The sequence below is a fragment of the Salmo salar genome, chromosome ssa10, assembly GCF_905237065.1.
Source record: "Salmo salar chromosome ssa10, Ssal_v3.1, whole genome shotgun sequence".
In the NCBI taxonomy this organism is placed as follows: domain Eukaryota; kingdom Metazoa; phylum Chordata; class Actinopteri; order Salmoniformes; family Salmonidae; genus Salmo; species Salmo salar.
In genome coordinates this window covers 51,323,765-51,338,764 of record NC_059451.1, presented here as the reverse complement: position 1 = coordinate 51,338,764, position 15,000 = coordinate 51,323,765, and the positions used below count along the sequence as shown (strand labels likewise).

General features: G+C 47.1%; 1 protein-coding gene across 13 annotated transcripts in view; it reads right to left on the bottom strand.

Moving 5' to 3' along the window:
* The window catches only part of dlg1a (discs large MAGUK scaffold protein 1a), a 389,839-nt gene that overhangs the window by 53,241 nt on the left and 321,598 nt on the right, over positions 1-15,000 (bottom strand). For all 13 annotated transcript variants that reach the window (XM_045687910.1, XM_045687907.1, XM_045687908.1 and 10 more), the window contains 2 exons: positions 12,434-12,542; positions 1-82 (listed from right to left, as the gene is read on the bottom strand). The exon at positions 1-82 is cut by the window's left edge and continues 95 nt beyond it. In XM_045687910.1, the coding sequence (XP_045543866.1) occupies positions 1-82; positions 12,434-12,542 (191 nt within the window). The remainder of the gene's footprint in view (positions 83-12,433; positions 12,543-15,000) is intronic.

Below are 15,000 nucleotides of genomic sequence, written 5' to 3'. Positions count from 1 at the left end.
ATGAAGGATGTCTCCAAAGTGGAAGTTGAGCCCCTGGCTGGGCAGCCCCGAGTCCTTCGCCCTGTCATAGTCAAACAGAGCCCTGGAGAGAGAGAAACAACATTACATCATCAAACAGCGCCATGCAGACAACAACAACAATAGATGAGGGTGGAACTGTCTTGTCAAACTGGGAGAGAGAAACAACACGACAAACTCAATGACATATCCTTCAGTAAAAATACATATTTCACATTATTAGGGAGCTGTTAGTTAAGGAGAATGATTTCATGAGGTCCTGTAACAAAGAAACTGCGCCAGGTGAGGTCTTTTTAATATAAATACACAACACAAAAACACACATGGAAGGCAAAGAGCGTGAGCATGATTTTCCACCTGAGATTGGTGTGTGATGACGTAGTCCACAAAGCCCATGTCAGAGAGTCTATCTGTCCAGGAGAGACTGGAGAAGCATGAGAAATATGGATGGACTGAGTTCAGATACAGATCACAGGGACTGAGCAGGTGTTCCATATTAAAATAGATATGAGTGATTCCTGAATAGATGCCAAACATATGCAGCACGCAAAGCACAGCTCAGGAGAGCTTTACCAACTGCAGAACCTTGACATTGTGTGTTCGTGTGCATCTGCCTGCTAAGGAACTGGAGCTGAAGTAACAGCCGTCCCCTAGCATCCAGCCTGCCAGCCTCATCTCCATGTATTTTCTTCATCAATTAAACAGGGCTGTACTGCCTCATCCTCGTGTCTTACCTTCATCCATAAAACAGGAATAATAACCCACGTTGCATCATGTTAGTGTAGTCTGATAATAACCCACGTTGCATCATGTTAGTGTAGTCTGATAATAACCCACGTTGCATCATGTTAGTGTAGTCTGATAATAACCCACGTTGCATCATGTTAGTGTAGTCTGATAATAACCCACGTTGCATCATGTTTGTGTAGTCTGATAATAACCCACGTTGCATCATGTTAATGTAGTCTGATATTAACCCACGTTGCATCATGTTAGTGTAGTCTGATAATAACCCACGTTGCATCATGTTAATGTAGTCTGATAATAACCCACGTTGCATCATGTTAATGTAGTCTGATAATAACCCACGTTGCATCATGTTAATGTAGTCTGATTATAACCCACGTTGCATCATGTTAGTGTAGTCTGATAATAACCCACGTTGCATCATGTTAATGTAGTCTGATAATAACCCACGTTGCATCATGTTAATGTAGTCTGATAATAACCCACGTTGCATCATGTTAATGTAGTCTGATAATAACCCACGTTGCATCATGTTAATGTAGTCTGATAATAACCCACGTTGCATCATGTTAATGTAGTCTGATAATAACCCACGTTGCATCATGTTAGTGTAGTCTGATAATAACCCACGTTGCATCATGTTAATGTAGTCTGATAATAACCCACGTTGCATCATGTTAATGTAGTCTGATAATAACCCACGTTGCATCATGTTAATGTAGTCTGATAATAACCCACGTTGCATCATGTTAATGTAGTCTGATAATAACCCACGTTGCATCATGTTAGTGTAGTCTGATAATAACCCACGTTGCATCATGTTAATGTAGTCTGATAATAACCCACGTTGCATCATGTTAATGTAGTCTGATAATAACCCACGTTGCATCATGTTAATGTAGTCTGATAATAACCCACGTTGCATCATGTTAATGTAGTCTGATAATAACCCACGTTGCATCATGTTAATGTAGTCTGATAAGAAGAATGTTTATGAACAGCATCTTTTACTCTAATTGAGCGGTGGGGCCCCTCTTCCCGTTCAGTACTGAGCACAAACACTTACACTCTGTGTGAAATAAATATATTGATACAGGTCCTTACAGGAACACACACAGCCCCAGCTGTAAATGTCACTTCATATCATCAAAACAAAACATCAAACGTGCCATTCCAGGATTCTACAGGCCTCTCTCAGTTTGTGTTTTTAACGATCAATAAAATAGAAGAGTGTAAATAATTCTCTCTGTCTGCTATGAGGTCATCTACCTAGCCAGTCAGGCTTCCTCTGTGTTTCCATCTTTATGTACGCTATTAAAGGGAAGACTAAATCTTACTGTAGTACAGCTGCCAATGCCAGAGCCAGGAGCATTAAAACAGCATGGTTAAAAGCAGCTAATTGAAATGTGTGGTTCTCTGTTTTCTAGCCTCTCCTCTGCTGTAATGAGATGGACGACAATACAGCTGGAAGGCTATAAAAGTTGATGCTACAAGCTACACCTCATCCTGAGGGCAGGGCTTAAAGGAAACTGACCAGAACCCTCCTGCTTTCATTACAGTCTAATTGTCCCCCCCCCCCCAGGGCCCCCCTTTTCACATAAAAAAAAATGTCACGCCGTCTCCCCCTTTTTAATGATTGTTTATTGAGATAGCCTACATTGAAAAAATGTATTTGAATCCTCGACTTTAGAAGGTCATAGCTCAGCTTAGCCAAAAGCATCACCGATTTCTACTTTGGTTTTTATATATATATTTTTTTAGATCGGTATGAACAATCCATCTATATATTTTTTACCCTTCAAATCAAGGAAGGTCCCCCCCCCCACGAAATGTTGGCCCCCTAGGTTGGGAACCCCATGCCCTAGGGGGTACTATGGTGTAGTTGTAGTTAAACGGATCACTGAGTGAGTTATTCTAATGGGGAGATGTTGTTAATTAAACCCACAGAGGTGGCCGGTAGCCTAGTGGTTAGAGCGTTGGGCCAGTAACCGAAAGGTTGCTAGATCGAATCCCCCGAGCTGACAAGGTGTAAAAATCTGTCGTTCTGCCCCTGAACAAGGCAGTTAATCCACTGTTCCTAGCCCGTCATTGTAAATAAGAATTTGTTCTTAACTGACTTGTCAGGCTAAATAAAAGGTAAAAAAAAAAAAAATGAAATAAAAAAAAAGACTAAGACGTTTGAGCAGCGGAATACTAGCCCTTGGTTGTGTTCATCTGTTTGCTATGACTTCCCTATGTGACATGGAGTGCTAATTTTATGCATGCAGTTCTAGAGGGCTGTAAAGAAAATAATTCTGCAAAGCTTGGATTTCCATAATGCAGTATATTTTCTGTTGCTGGAAGTATGTGTCAGCGCAAAGTAAGAAGGATGGTTTTAGGAACTGGTTTGAGTTTCAATCTCCTGAACATCCCCTAGCAGAGAGACTAATCCTGTTAGAGAGAGTGGGAATCAAACCACTGGGACTGCATCCTTCTCCATATATCCCTCTATATCAGGGCTCTCCAACCCTGTTCCTGGAGATCTACTGTCCTGTAGGTTCAGTCCAACCCTGTTCCTGGAGATCTACTGTCCTGTAGGTTCAGTCCAACCCTGTTCCTGGAGATCTACTGTCCTGTAGGTTCACTCCAACCCTGTTCCTGGAGAGCTACCGTCCTGTAGGTTTTCACTCCAACCCTGTTCCTGGAGATCTACTGTCCTGTAGGTTCAGTCCAACCCTGTTCCTGGAGAGCTACCGTCCTGTTGGTTCAGTCCAACCCTGTTCCTGGAGAGCTACCGTCCTGTTGGTTCAGTCCAACCCTCTTCCTGGAGATCTACTGTCCTGTAGGTTCACTCCAACCCTGTTCCTGGAGATCTACCGTCCTGTAGGTTCAGTCCAACCCTGTTCCTGGAGAGCTACCGTCCTGTAGGTTCAGTCCAACCCTGTTCCTGGAGGTTCAGTCCAACCCTATTCCTGGAGAGCTACCGTCCTGTAGGTTCAGTCCAACCCTATTCCTGGAGAGCTACTGTCCTGTAGGTTCAGTCCAACCCTGTTCCTGGAGAGCTACCGTCCTGTAGGTTCAGTCCAACCCTATTCCTGGAGAGCTACCGTCCTGTAGGTTCAGTCCAACCCTCTTCCTGGAGAGCTACCGTCCTGTAGGTTTTCACTCCAACCCTAAGCTAACCGAGTGGACCACTGCACCATCGAGAGCGTCCTGACTGATTGCATCACGGCCTGGTACGGAAATTGCTCCGTCCACAACCACAAGGCACTCCAGTGGGTGGTGAAGACGGCCCAGTTCATCACTGGGACCATGCTCCCACCCATCCAGGATATCCGCTCCCCAGCCACAAGCTGTTCAGGCAGATGGTATCGGAGCATGAGGTCTGATACCACTATCTACAAGCCATCATGACTGCTGAACACTTGAACAGGTCTGATTCTCCGCACTCACACCCACCCACGGAGTGCATTATGAAAGTATTCAGACCCCTTCACTTTTCACACGTTGTTACGTTACAGCCTTATTCTAAAATGGATTAAATAAAAAATGTCCATCAATCTACACACAATATCCCATAATGTAACGGCTGTCTTCTGTAAAAATTGACCAAGGCGCAGCAGGTATGTGAATACTCATCTTTAATAAAAATAAAGGAGTAGAGCATCCACTTAACAATTCAAACAATATATAAGACAGGAACAGTTTTGCAGGCACACAACACGCAGTGCAAAAACAACTACCCACAAAACCAAGTGACAAACATACTCCTACATATATGACTCCCAATCAGGAACAACGATCCCCAGCTGTTCCTGATCAGGAGTCACAAGACCAACACAGAACAATCACACACACAAGACTGCCACGTCCTGACCCCAAAACTACAACAACAGCTCCATCTGCTGGTCAGGACGTGACAGTACCCCCCCCTCAAGGTGCAGACCCCGGAATGCACCTAACAACGAAAAAACACCAACAAACAAAATCCCCAACAAAACCCATAAACAATAACCCCTAAACAATAAGGGAGGGAAGGGAGGGTGGCTGCCGTCAACGACGGCACTGTGCTACACCCTCCCTCCCCAACCCACCTATCCTGGAGGTGGCTCCGGTGCAGGACGTGGACCCTGCTCCACCCTCGGCGTCGCCCACTTCGGTGGAGCCGATAGCTGCGCCAAGCAGACGGACCCCTCGAGCCGGGCCGGAGGGCAGGAGGGCCCCTCGGGCCGGGCCGGGGGGCAGGAGGGCCCCTCGAGGAGGGCCCCTCGGGCCGGGGGGCAGGAGGGCCCCTCGGGCCGGGCCGGGGAGCAGGAGGGCCCCTCGGGCCGGGCCGGGGAGCAGGAGGGCCCCTCGGGCCGGGCCGGGGAGCAGGAGGGCCCCTCGGGCCGGGCCGGGGAGCAGGAGGGCCCCTCGGGCCGGGCCGGAGAGCAGGAGGGCCCCTCGGGCCGGGCCGGAGGGCATGCGGGCCCCTCGGGCTGGGCCGGAAGGCATGCGGGCCACTCGGGCTGGGCCGGAAGGCATGCGGGCCACTCGGGCTGGGCCGGAAGGCATGCGGGCCACTCGGGCTGGGCCGGAAGGCATGCGGGCCACTCGGGCTGGGCCGGAAGGCATGCGGGCCACTCGGGCTGGGCCGAAGGCATGCGGGCCACTCGGGCTGGGCCGGAAGGCATGCGGGCCACTCGGGCTGGGCCGGAAGGCATGCGGGCCACTCGGGCTGGGCCGGAAGGCATGCGGGCCACTCGGGCTGGGCCGGAGGGCAGGAGGACCACTCGGGCTGGACCGGAGGGCAGGAGGACCACTCGGGCTGGACCGGAGGGCAGGAGGACCACTCGGGCTGATCCTGACAGGCCGGGCACCCTGGCAGATCAGGGCAGGCGGGCACCTCTGGCAGAACCGGACAGTCTGGCCACTCTGGCAGAACCGGGCAGTCTGGCCACTCTGGCAGAACAGGGCAGTCCGGCCACTCCGGCAGAACAGGGCAGTCCGGCCACTCTGGCAGAACAGGGCAGTCCGGCCACTCCGGCAGAACAGGGCAGTCCGGCCACTCTGGCAGAACAGGGCAGTCCGGCCACTCTGGCAGAACAGGGCAGTCCGGCCACTCTGGCAGAACAGGGCAGTCCGGCCACTCTGGGAGAACAGGGCAGTCCGGCCACTCTGGCAGAACAGGGCAGTCCGGCCACTCTGGCAGTTCAGGGCAGTCCGGCCACTCTGGCAGTTCAGGGCAGTCCGGCCACTCTGGCAGTTCAGGGCAGTCTGGCCACTCCGGCAGTTCAGGGCAGTCTGGCCACTCCGGCAGTTCAGGGCAGTCTGGCCACTCCGGCAGTTCAGGGCAGTCTGGCCACTCCGGCAGTTCAGGGCAGTCTGACCTCTCTGGCGACTGTTGACTGGCGGGCAGCTCTGACGACTGTTGACTGGCGGGCAGCTCTGACGACTGTTGACTGGCGGGCAGCTCTGACGACTGTTGACTGGCGGGCAGCTCTGACGACTGTTGACTGGCGGGCAGCCCTGGTGACTGTTGACTGGCGAGGCTGGGTTGACACACTAGACTCCTGATGCGTGGGGCTGGTATAGGACGTGCCAGCCTGGAGACACGCACCTCCATGCTAGTGTGTCTGGCAGGAAACACCGGACCGAAAGGGCGCACTGGCGGTCTTGAGCGCAGGGTTGGCATCACCCGTTCCGGCTCGATGCCTACTTCGCCCTGGCACATGCGGGGCGCTGGTACCTTGCCTACCGGCCTGAAAATCCCAGGCCTCACCACAGCCCCAACCCCAAAGCACGGGACCTGTCCAGTCTGCCCTACAAGGGTACGGGGAGCTGGCCTGGGGCTGTAATCTCGCCCCGCCAAATAGCCCTTGTGCCCCCCCCTAAAAAATTATTGGGGCTGCCTCCAACATTCCTCCCTCACTTGCCTCTGTCCTCTTCTCCGCTGCTTGGTCCTTTGGTGGTGGGTAGTTCTGTAACGGCTGTCTTCTGTAAAAATGGACCAAGGCGCAGCAGGTATGTGAATACTCATCTTTAATAAAAATAAAGGAGTAGAGCATCCACTTAACAATTCAAACAATATATAAGACAGGAACAGTTTTGCAGGCACACAACACGCAGTGCAAAAACAACTACCCACAAAACCAAGTGACAAACATACTCCTACATATATGACTCCCAATCAGGAACAACGATCCCCAGCTGTTCCTGATCAGGAGTCACAAGACCAACACAGAACAATCACACACACAAGACTGCCACGTCCTGACCCCAAAACTACAACAACAGCTCCATCTGCTGGTCAGGACGTGACACATAATGACAAAGCAAAAATAGGTTTTTAGAAATATTTGCAAATTTACTAAGAATAAAAACAGAAATACCCTATTTTCATAAGTATTCAGACCATTTGCTATGAGACTTGAAATTTAGCTCAGGTGCATCCTGTTTCTATTGATCATCAACTTGATTTGGAGTCCACCTGTAGTAAAATCAATTGATTGGACACGATTTGGAAAGGCACACACCCGTCTATATAAGGTCCCACTGTTGACAGTGCATGTCAGAGAAAAAAACCAAGCCATGAGGTCGAAGGAATTGTCCGTAGAGCTCCAAGACAGGATTGTGCCGAGGCACAGATCTGGGGTAAGGGTACCAAAAAATGGATGAAGCATTAAAAGTCCAAGAACACAGTGGCCTCCATCATTCTTAAATGGAAGAAGTTTGGAACCAACAAGACTTTTCCAAGAGCTGGCCGCCCGGCCAAACTGAGCAATCGGGGGAGAAGGGCCTTGGTCAGGGAGGTGACCAAGAACCCGATAGTGACTCTGACAGAGCTCCAGAGTTCTTCTGTGGGGATGGGAGAACCTTCCAGAAGGACAACCATCTTTGCAGCACTCCACCAAATCAGGCCTTTATGGCAGAGTGGCCAAACGGAAGTCACTCATCAGTAAAAGGCTCATGGCAGCCCACTTGGAGTTTGCCAAAAGGCACCTAAAGGACTCTCAGACCATGAGAAACAAGATTCTCTGGTCTGATGAAACCAAGATTGAACTCTTTGGCCTGAATGCCAAGCATCACGTCTGGAGGAAACCAGGCACCGCGCATCACTTGGCCAATACCATCCCTACGGTGAAGCATGGTGGCGGCAGCATCATGCTGTGGGGTTGTTTTTCAGCGGCAGGGACTGGGAGACTAGCCAGGATCGAGGGAAAGATGAACGGAGCAAAGTACAGAGAGATCCTTGATGAAAACCTGCTCCAGAGCGCTCAGGACCTTAGACTTGGGCGAAGGTTCACCTTCCAACAGGGCAACAACCCTAAGCACACAGCCAAGACAACGCAGGAGTGGCTTCAGGACAAGTCTCTGAATGTCCTTGAGTGGCCCAGCCAGAGCCCGGACCCGATCGAACATCTCTGGAGAGACCTGAAAATAGCTGTGCAGCAACGCTCCCCATCCAACGTAACAGAGCTTGAGAGGATCTGCAGAGAAGAATGGGAGAAACTACCCAAATACAGATTTTCCAAGCTTGTAGCGTCATACCCAAGAAGACTCAACGCTGTAATCGCTGCCAAAGGTGTTTCAACAAAGTACTGAGTAAAGGGTCTGAATACTTAAGTAAATGTGATATCTCAGCTTTTTATTTTTAATACATTTGCAAACATAAAAAAAATTGTTTTTGCTTGGGGTATTGTGTGTAGATTGATGGGGGAAAAATATATATTTAATCAATCAATTTTAGAATAAGGCTGTAATGTAACAAAATGTGGAAAAAGTAATGGGGTCTGAATACTTTCCGAATGCATTGTATATTTAGCCAAGGTATAATTTCACAAGACCTGAATTCATTTGATTATTCCTGACTGTTTGAAATGCAGTGTATTTTAACCTTTAAATTGTACAAAAGATTATTAAGAAAAAACATTAAAAAAAAGAAAAACATAAGTTTGAAAGAAAATATAGATCAGATTTTTAGGCCATATCGCCCAGCCCTAGAACACACACATCACCACTGCTGCTACCTGACACTAATTATGAAGAAAAGCTACATACTGCTCAATTTAAACACCCCAATCCCCCCTTCCTCAAAACACATGTAAATTCTGGACTATAAATTGTGACTTCCTGTATTATACTTTATTCTATTCCGCTGAGCCATTCACTTTATTTTTCGTATTCTTATTTTTTCTTATTTCTTATTGTTGTTTCATTGTCGAGAAGGAACCTGCAAGTAAGCATTTCATTTGACGGTGTGTACCATGTGTATCCCGTACACACGACTAATAAAACTCAAAACTAATAATTAGCTGGTTGATAAGCTGAATCAGGTTAGTTACAACTACGGTTGGAGGGAAAACCTACAGGAGGGTAGCTCTCCAGGAACAGGGTTAGAGAGGCCTGCTCTATATCTTTCTCCAGTATACTGTAGGAGAGGCCTGCTCTATATCCTTCTCCGGTATACTGTAGGAGAGGCCTGCTCTATATCTTTCTCCGGTATACTGTAGGAGAGGCCTGCTCTATATTCTTCTCCGGTATACTGTAGGAGAGGCCTGCTCTATATCTTTCTCCAGTATACTGTAGGAGAGGCCTGCTCTATATCCTTTTCCGGTATACTGTAGGAGAGGCCTGCTCTAAATCCTTCTCCAGTATACTGTAGGAGAGGCCTGATCTATATCTTTCTCCAGTATACTGTAGGAGAGGCCTGCTCTATATCCTTCTCCAGTATACTGTAGGAGAGGCCTGCTCTATGTTCTTCCCCAGTATACTGTTGGCGGCCTGCTCTATATCCTTCTCCAGTATACTGTAGGAGGCCTGCTCTATATCCTTCTCCAGTATACTGTAGGAGGCCTGCTCTATATCCTCCTTCAGTATACTGTAGGAGAGGCTTTTCATAGAGTGCACACCACATGACCAAAGGTATGTGGACACCTGCTCGTCCAACATCTAATTTCAAAATCATGGGCATTAATATGGAGCTGGTCCCCCCTTTGCTGCTATAACAGCCTCCACACTTCTGGGGAGGCTTTCCACTAGATGTTGGAACATTACTGCAGGGACTTGCTTCTATTCAGCCACAAGAGCATTACGGAGGTCGGGCACTGATATCGGACAATTAGGCCTGGCTCACAGTCGGCGTTCCAATTCATCCCAAAGGTGTTCGATGGGGTTGAGGTCAGGGCTCTTTACAGGCCTGTCAAGTTCTTCCACACCGATCTCGACAAACCATTTCTGTACGGACCTTGCTTTGTGCACGGGGTATTGTCATGCTGAAACAGGAAAGGGCCTTCCCTAAATTGTTGCCACAAAGTTGGGAGCACAGAATCGTCTAGAAAGTCATTGTATGTTTTAGTGTTACGATTCCCTTCACTGGAACTAAGGGGCCTAGCCTGAACCATGAAAAACAGCCCCAAACCATTATGACACTCTTATTCATAACAAGAAAAAACAGGTAGCTAAATATAATAAACTGCAATCATTTGCCGTTAGTGAGAACAGCTAAAATCTTTGCAGATGTGTAGGCCAGGGCCTGTGACAAGGACGTTCTCCACTTCCCTGGGACTGCTGTGTACCGGAGGCAAGCTGACCACACACAGATGAGACCTGAATGGACAAATCAAACTAGCCTCTATTATCAGTTGTATGTCTACATCATAATGGAGGAAGACCAGCCATATCAGGGCTCCAGTCAACGTAAAGGACAATGGCTTCTCTAACATCAATCAATGTATCAGTGCAGAGGATCTGTTCACTTCAGATGGTGGAGAAAATGGCTGTGTGTGTGTTTGTGGTGTTGCCTAAGGGTGTTTTCACATATAGTCCTCTTAAAAAAATATAAAAAAATCTCAGTCCTCTTTAAAGTGAACTCTGGGGGTAAAAACCCCCAAAAGAAGTCAGTTCTCTTTGTATTTACACTGCCTTTGAATGAGGACTCAACTCTTTTGCCAGTTCACTTCACCTATTTTATGGTCTGAGTCCTCTTTGCATTCACATTGCTATGTTTAGAAACAAACCAATATCTATTTTTTTAACATTCCCTCAATTTGGAAGCTAATGAATTGCACTTAGCTGAAAGATGACATAATAATTGTAATTTGAAGATAATATTAACATGTAAATATAATTGGTAACAAAATAAATAGCAGAAGAATAACTGCAGATTAATTAATGCTATAATTGAAAATTGTACACCCAAAGTAGGCTACTGGCCCTTTAAGAGGTCCTGAGTGGCGGAGCGATCTAAGGCACTGCATCTCAGTGCAAGAGGCATCACTACAGTCCCTGGTTTGAATCCAGGCTGTATCACATCCGGCCGTGATTGGGAGTCCCATAGGGCGGCTCAAAATTGGCCCAGCATCGTCCGGGTTTGGCCAGTGTAGGCCGTCATTGTAAATAAGAATTTGTTCTTAACTGACTTGCCTAATTAAAATAAAGGTTACATTTGTTTTTAAAGAGATAGGGTAGAAAATCAATTCTATGTCGTGATTTTCACCCAAAAATATTGTATATTTAAATCTAGTGTGAGGGGTTATGTCAGCAGTCTAGTGTGAGGGGTTATGACAGGGGAAACAGTGTAGACTTTAAATCGAGTGTGAGGGGTTATAACAGTAGTCTAGTGTGAGGGGTTATGACAGGGAAACAGTGTAGACTTTAAATCTAGTGTGAGGGGTTATGTCAGTAGTCTAGTGTGAGGGGTTATGTCAGTAGTCTAGTGTGAGGGGTTATGTCAGTAGTCTAGTGTGAGGGGTTATGTCAGTAGTCTAGTGTGAGGGGTTATGTCAGTAGTCTAGTGTGAGGGGTTATGTCAGTAGTCTAGTGTGAGGGGTTATGTCAGTAGTCTAGTGTGAGGGGTTATGTCAGTAGTCTAGTGTGAGGGGTTATGTCAGTAGTCTAGTGTGAGGGGTTATGTCAGTAGTCTAGTGTGAGGGGTTATGTCAGTAGTCTAGTGTGAGGGGTTATGTCAGTAGTCTAGTGTGAGGGGTTATGTCAGTAGTCTAGTGCGAGGGGTTATGTCAGTAGTCTAGTGTGAGGGGTTATGTCAGTAGTCTAGTGTGAGGGGTTATGTCAGTAGTCTAGTGTGAGGGGTTATGTCAGTAGTCTAGTGTGAGGGGTTATGTCAGTAGTCTAGTGCGAGGGGTTATGTCAGTAGTCTAGTGTGAGGGGTTATGTCAGTAGTCTAGTGTGAGGGGTTATGTCAGTAGTCTAGTGTGAGGGGTTATGACAGGGGAAACAGTGTGAAAACACCCTAAGTGTCTGTGTCAACACAGACAGACACACAGAGAGAAGACTCGAAGGGTCAGTGCTCCTGTGCTCTGCCCTTATGGGTTGAATATTGTCAATGTCGACGTATGGACAATAAAGTTATCCCTTTTCGATTCTCCTCAAGACAGAAAGCCACAGTCATGGTAAAGTGCATTGATAGCATCATGAAGGTAAAGGTGATGAAAGTACCCAGAGAGTAAAAAACAACAGCCTCCAGATAATGTGACATGGGCCTAATATACTCTACATTAGCATATATTGTCTCTGTAACAGAGACAGGTGAAAGCAATCTGCTGGGTGCCTATCAGGGCGACAGATCACCTGTCCACTTCCTTCATAACAGTGTAGATGTTAGAAGATGAAGCCATAGACATTATCATAAGGGTTAGGATCATAGTCGTACATGACATAGGTTATGAAGGGGTTATTGAGGAGTCATTACCTGACGTAGAGCGTTCTCTTCTGGCTGGTCCGCAGAGAGCCACTGCTGATGCTGCTGTTCATCATCTGTTCACGTAGATCATGAATTTTGGCTTCAAACCGACTGTACTCTGGAAAACAGTGGGAAAAGGAGGAAATTATAACTGAATGAAAAAAGAGAAAACTGACAGTAGTCTGAAAAAAGACTGATTCCACTCTGTTCTGCAGAGGAAAGATAGGACTGTTTTGGGTATACAGCAGATTTGATTGTTTTCTGGCGATGAATGCATTATGACAGAGAGAGATTTAACTATTGTACTCTGACGTAGAGGGAGTGGGAGAGAGATTGAGACAAATACAAATTCTACACTGTTGCCCTAGAGCACACAAATAATTACACCTACCTCGGCCTAAACACCAACACCACAGGTAAATTCCACGAGGCTATGAACACTTGTATGCCATCAAATGGAACATAAAACTCAACATCCCAATTAGGATCTGGCTGAAAATACTCCAATCAGTTATAGAACCCATTGCCCTCTATGGTTGTGAGGTCTGGGGTCCACTCACCTACCAAGAATGTACAAAATGTGACAAACACCCAATTGCAGGATTCTGCAAAAATATGAATTGTGTTCAACGCAAAACCCGCAAACAATACAGAGATGAATTAGGACTATATCCACCAGTTATCAATATCCAGAAAATAACTGTTCAATTCTAAAACCACCTAAAAGGAAGTGATGCCCACACGTTCCACCACAAAGCCAGCTGATTAACAGCCAGCTGGCTCTGTTCACAAACACAAACAGACCCCCAGGACAACAACACAACGAGACCCAACTAAAATTATGAGAAAGCAAAAAGATAACTATTTGACACACTGGAAAGAATCAACCAAAAAACAGAGCAGACTAGAATGTTATCTGTCCCTAAACAGAGGGACAAGGCAGACCCGGCCCTCAAGAGAAGACAGGCTATGTGCACATTGTCCACAAAATGAGGTGGAAACTGAGCTGCACTTCCTAACCACCTGCCAAATGTATGACCATATTAGAGACACATATGTCCCTCAGATTTTACACACACACAGAGACAGAGAGACAGAGAGAGACAGAGAGAGAGAGACAGGGAGAGACAGAGACAGAGAGACAGAGAGCAACAGAGAGAGAGACAGAGAGACAGAGCAACAGAGAGACAGAGCAACAGAGAGACAGAGAGACAGAGCAACAGAGAGACAGAGCAACAGAGAGACAGACAGACAGAGAGACAGACAGACAAAAACAGACAGAGACAGACAGAGACAGACAGACAGAGAGACACAGACAGAGAGAGTGACACAGACAGAGAGAAAGAGAGAGAGAGACACAGACAGAGAGAGAGAGAGAGAGAGACACAGACAGAGACAGAGAGAGACAGACAAGAAGACAGAGAGAGAGACAGAGACAGACAAGACAGAAAAAGAGAGACAGACAGAGAGACAGACAGAGAGACAGAGACCTTCTGTCAACGACTAAAGATAAAGGGTTTAAATGTAGTTGCTGTTCTGTGGCTGATGAGTCTGTGTGGCTGATGAGTCTGTGTACCAGAGAGACTGGCTAAACCCTACCGGTGGAGGGAGGGAGGGAGGGAGGGGGATGTAGAGAGAGAGTCCACCTGGTTACATCTCTCTGGCTGCAACGTCTGGCCAAATCTCTACATCTCCTCTGAGAAGATGAGAGGAGGACTACCAGTAGTTTTCACTATGATTAAAACTGATCTGAAATCAGTTATCCCATGCAGATATGTCTGGGAAAGAGTTATACACTGATCTAGGGCTTGGTAGAACTAGTGTAACGCTCTGAACCAATGAAAACACATCTATTACAAACGATGACTTTTTTCCACGGCCGGATGTGATGCAACCTGGATTCGAACCAGGGACTGCAGTGACGCCTCTTTCACTGCATCTCGCGCCACTCGGGAGCCCTAATGATCAGATATAACGTTGTCTCTACATCATCAGACAGCTGTTTTTAGATTATTTTGAGGATACAGGTCCCTTGCAGGTGGAATGGGGTGTGACGGTGACATCACAAAGGAACAAACCATAATACACACAGAGGAACAACAAATATCTAATCTCCAACGCTACACATATATCACCATGTCTCGTTCCCTATCAATCTCCTGCGCAGTAATAATTTAAACAACTGTCAAGAGAAACACCAACAGCTACAGCAACACCAACAGCAACACCAACAGCTACAGCAACAGCTACAGCAACACCAACAGCTACACCAACAGCTACAGCAACAGCTACAGCAACACCAACAGCTACAGCAACACCAACAGCTACAGCAACAGCTACAGCAACACCAACAGCAACACCAACAGCAACACCAACAGCTACTCCAACAGCTACAGCAACAGCTACAGCAACAGCTACAGCTACACCAACAGCTACACCAACAGCTACTCCAACAGCTACAGCAACACCAACAGCTACAGCAACACCAACAGCTACACCAACACCAACACCAACAGCTACACCAACACCAACAGCTACAGCAACACCAACAGCTACACCAACAGCTACACCAACAC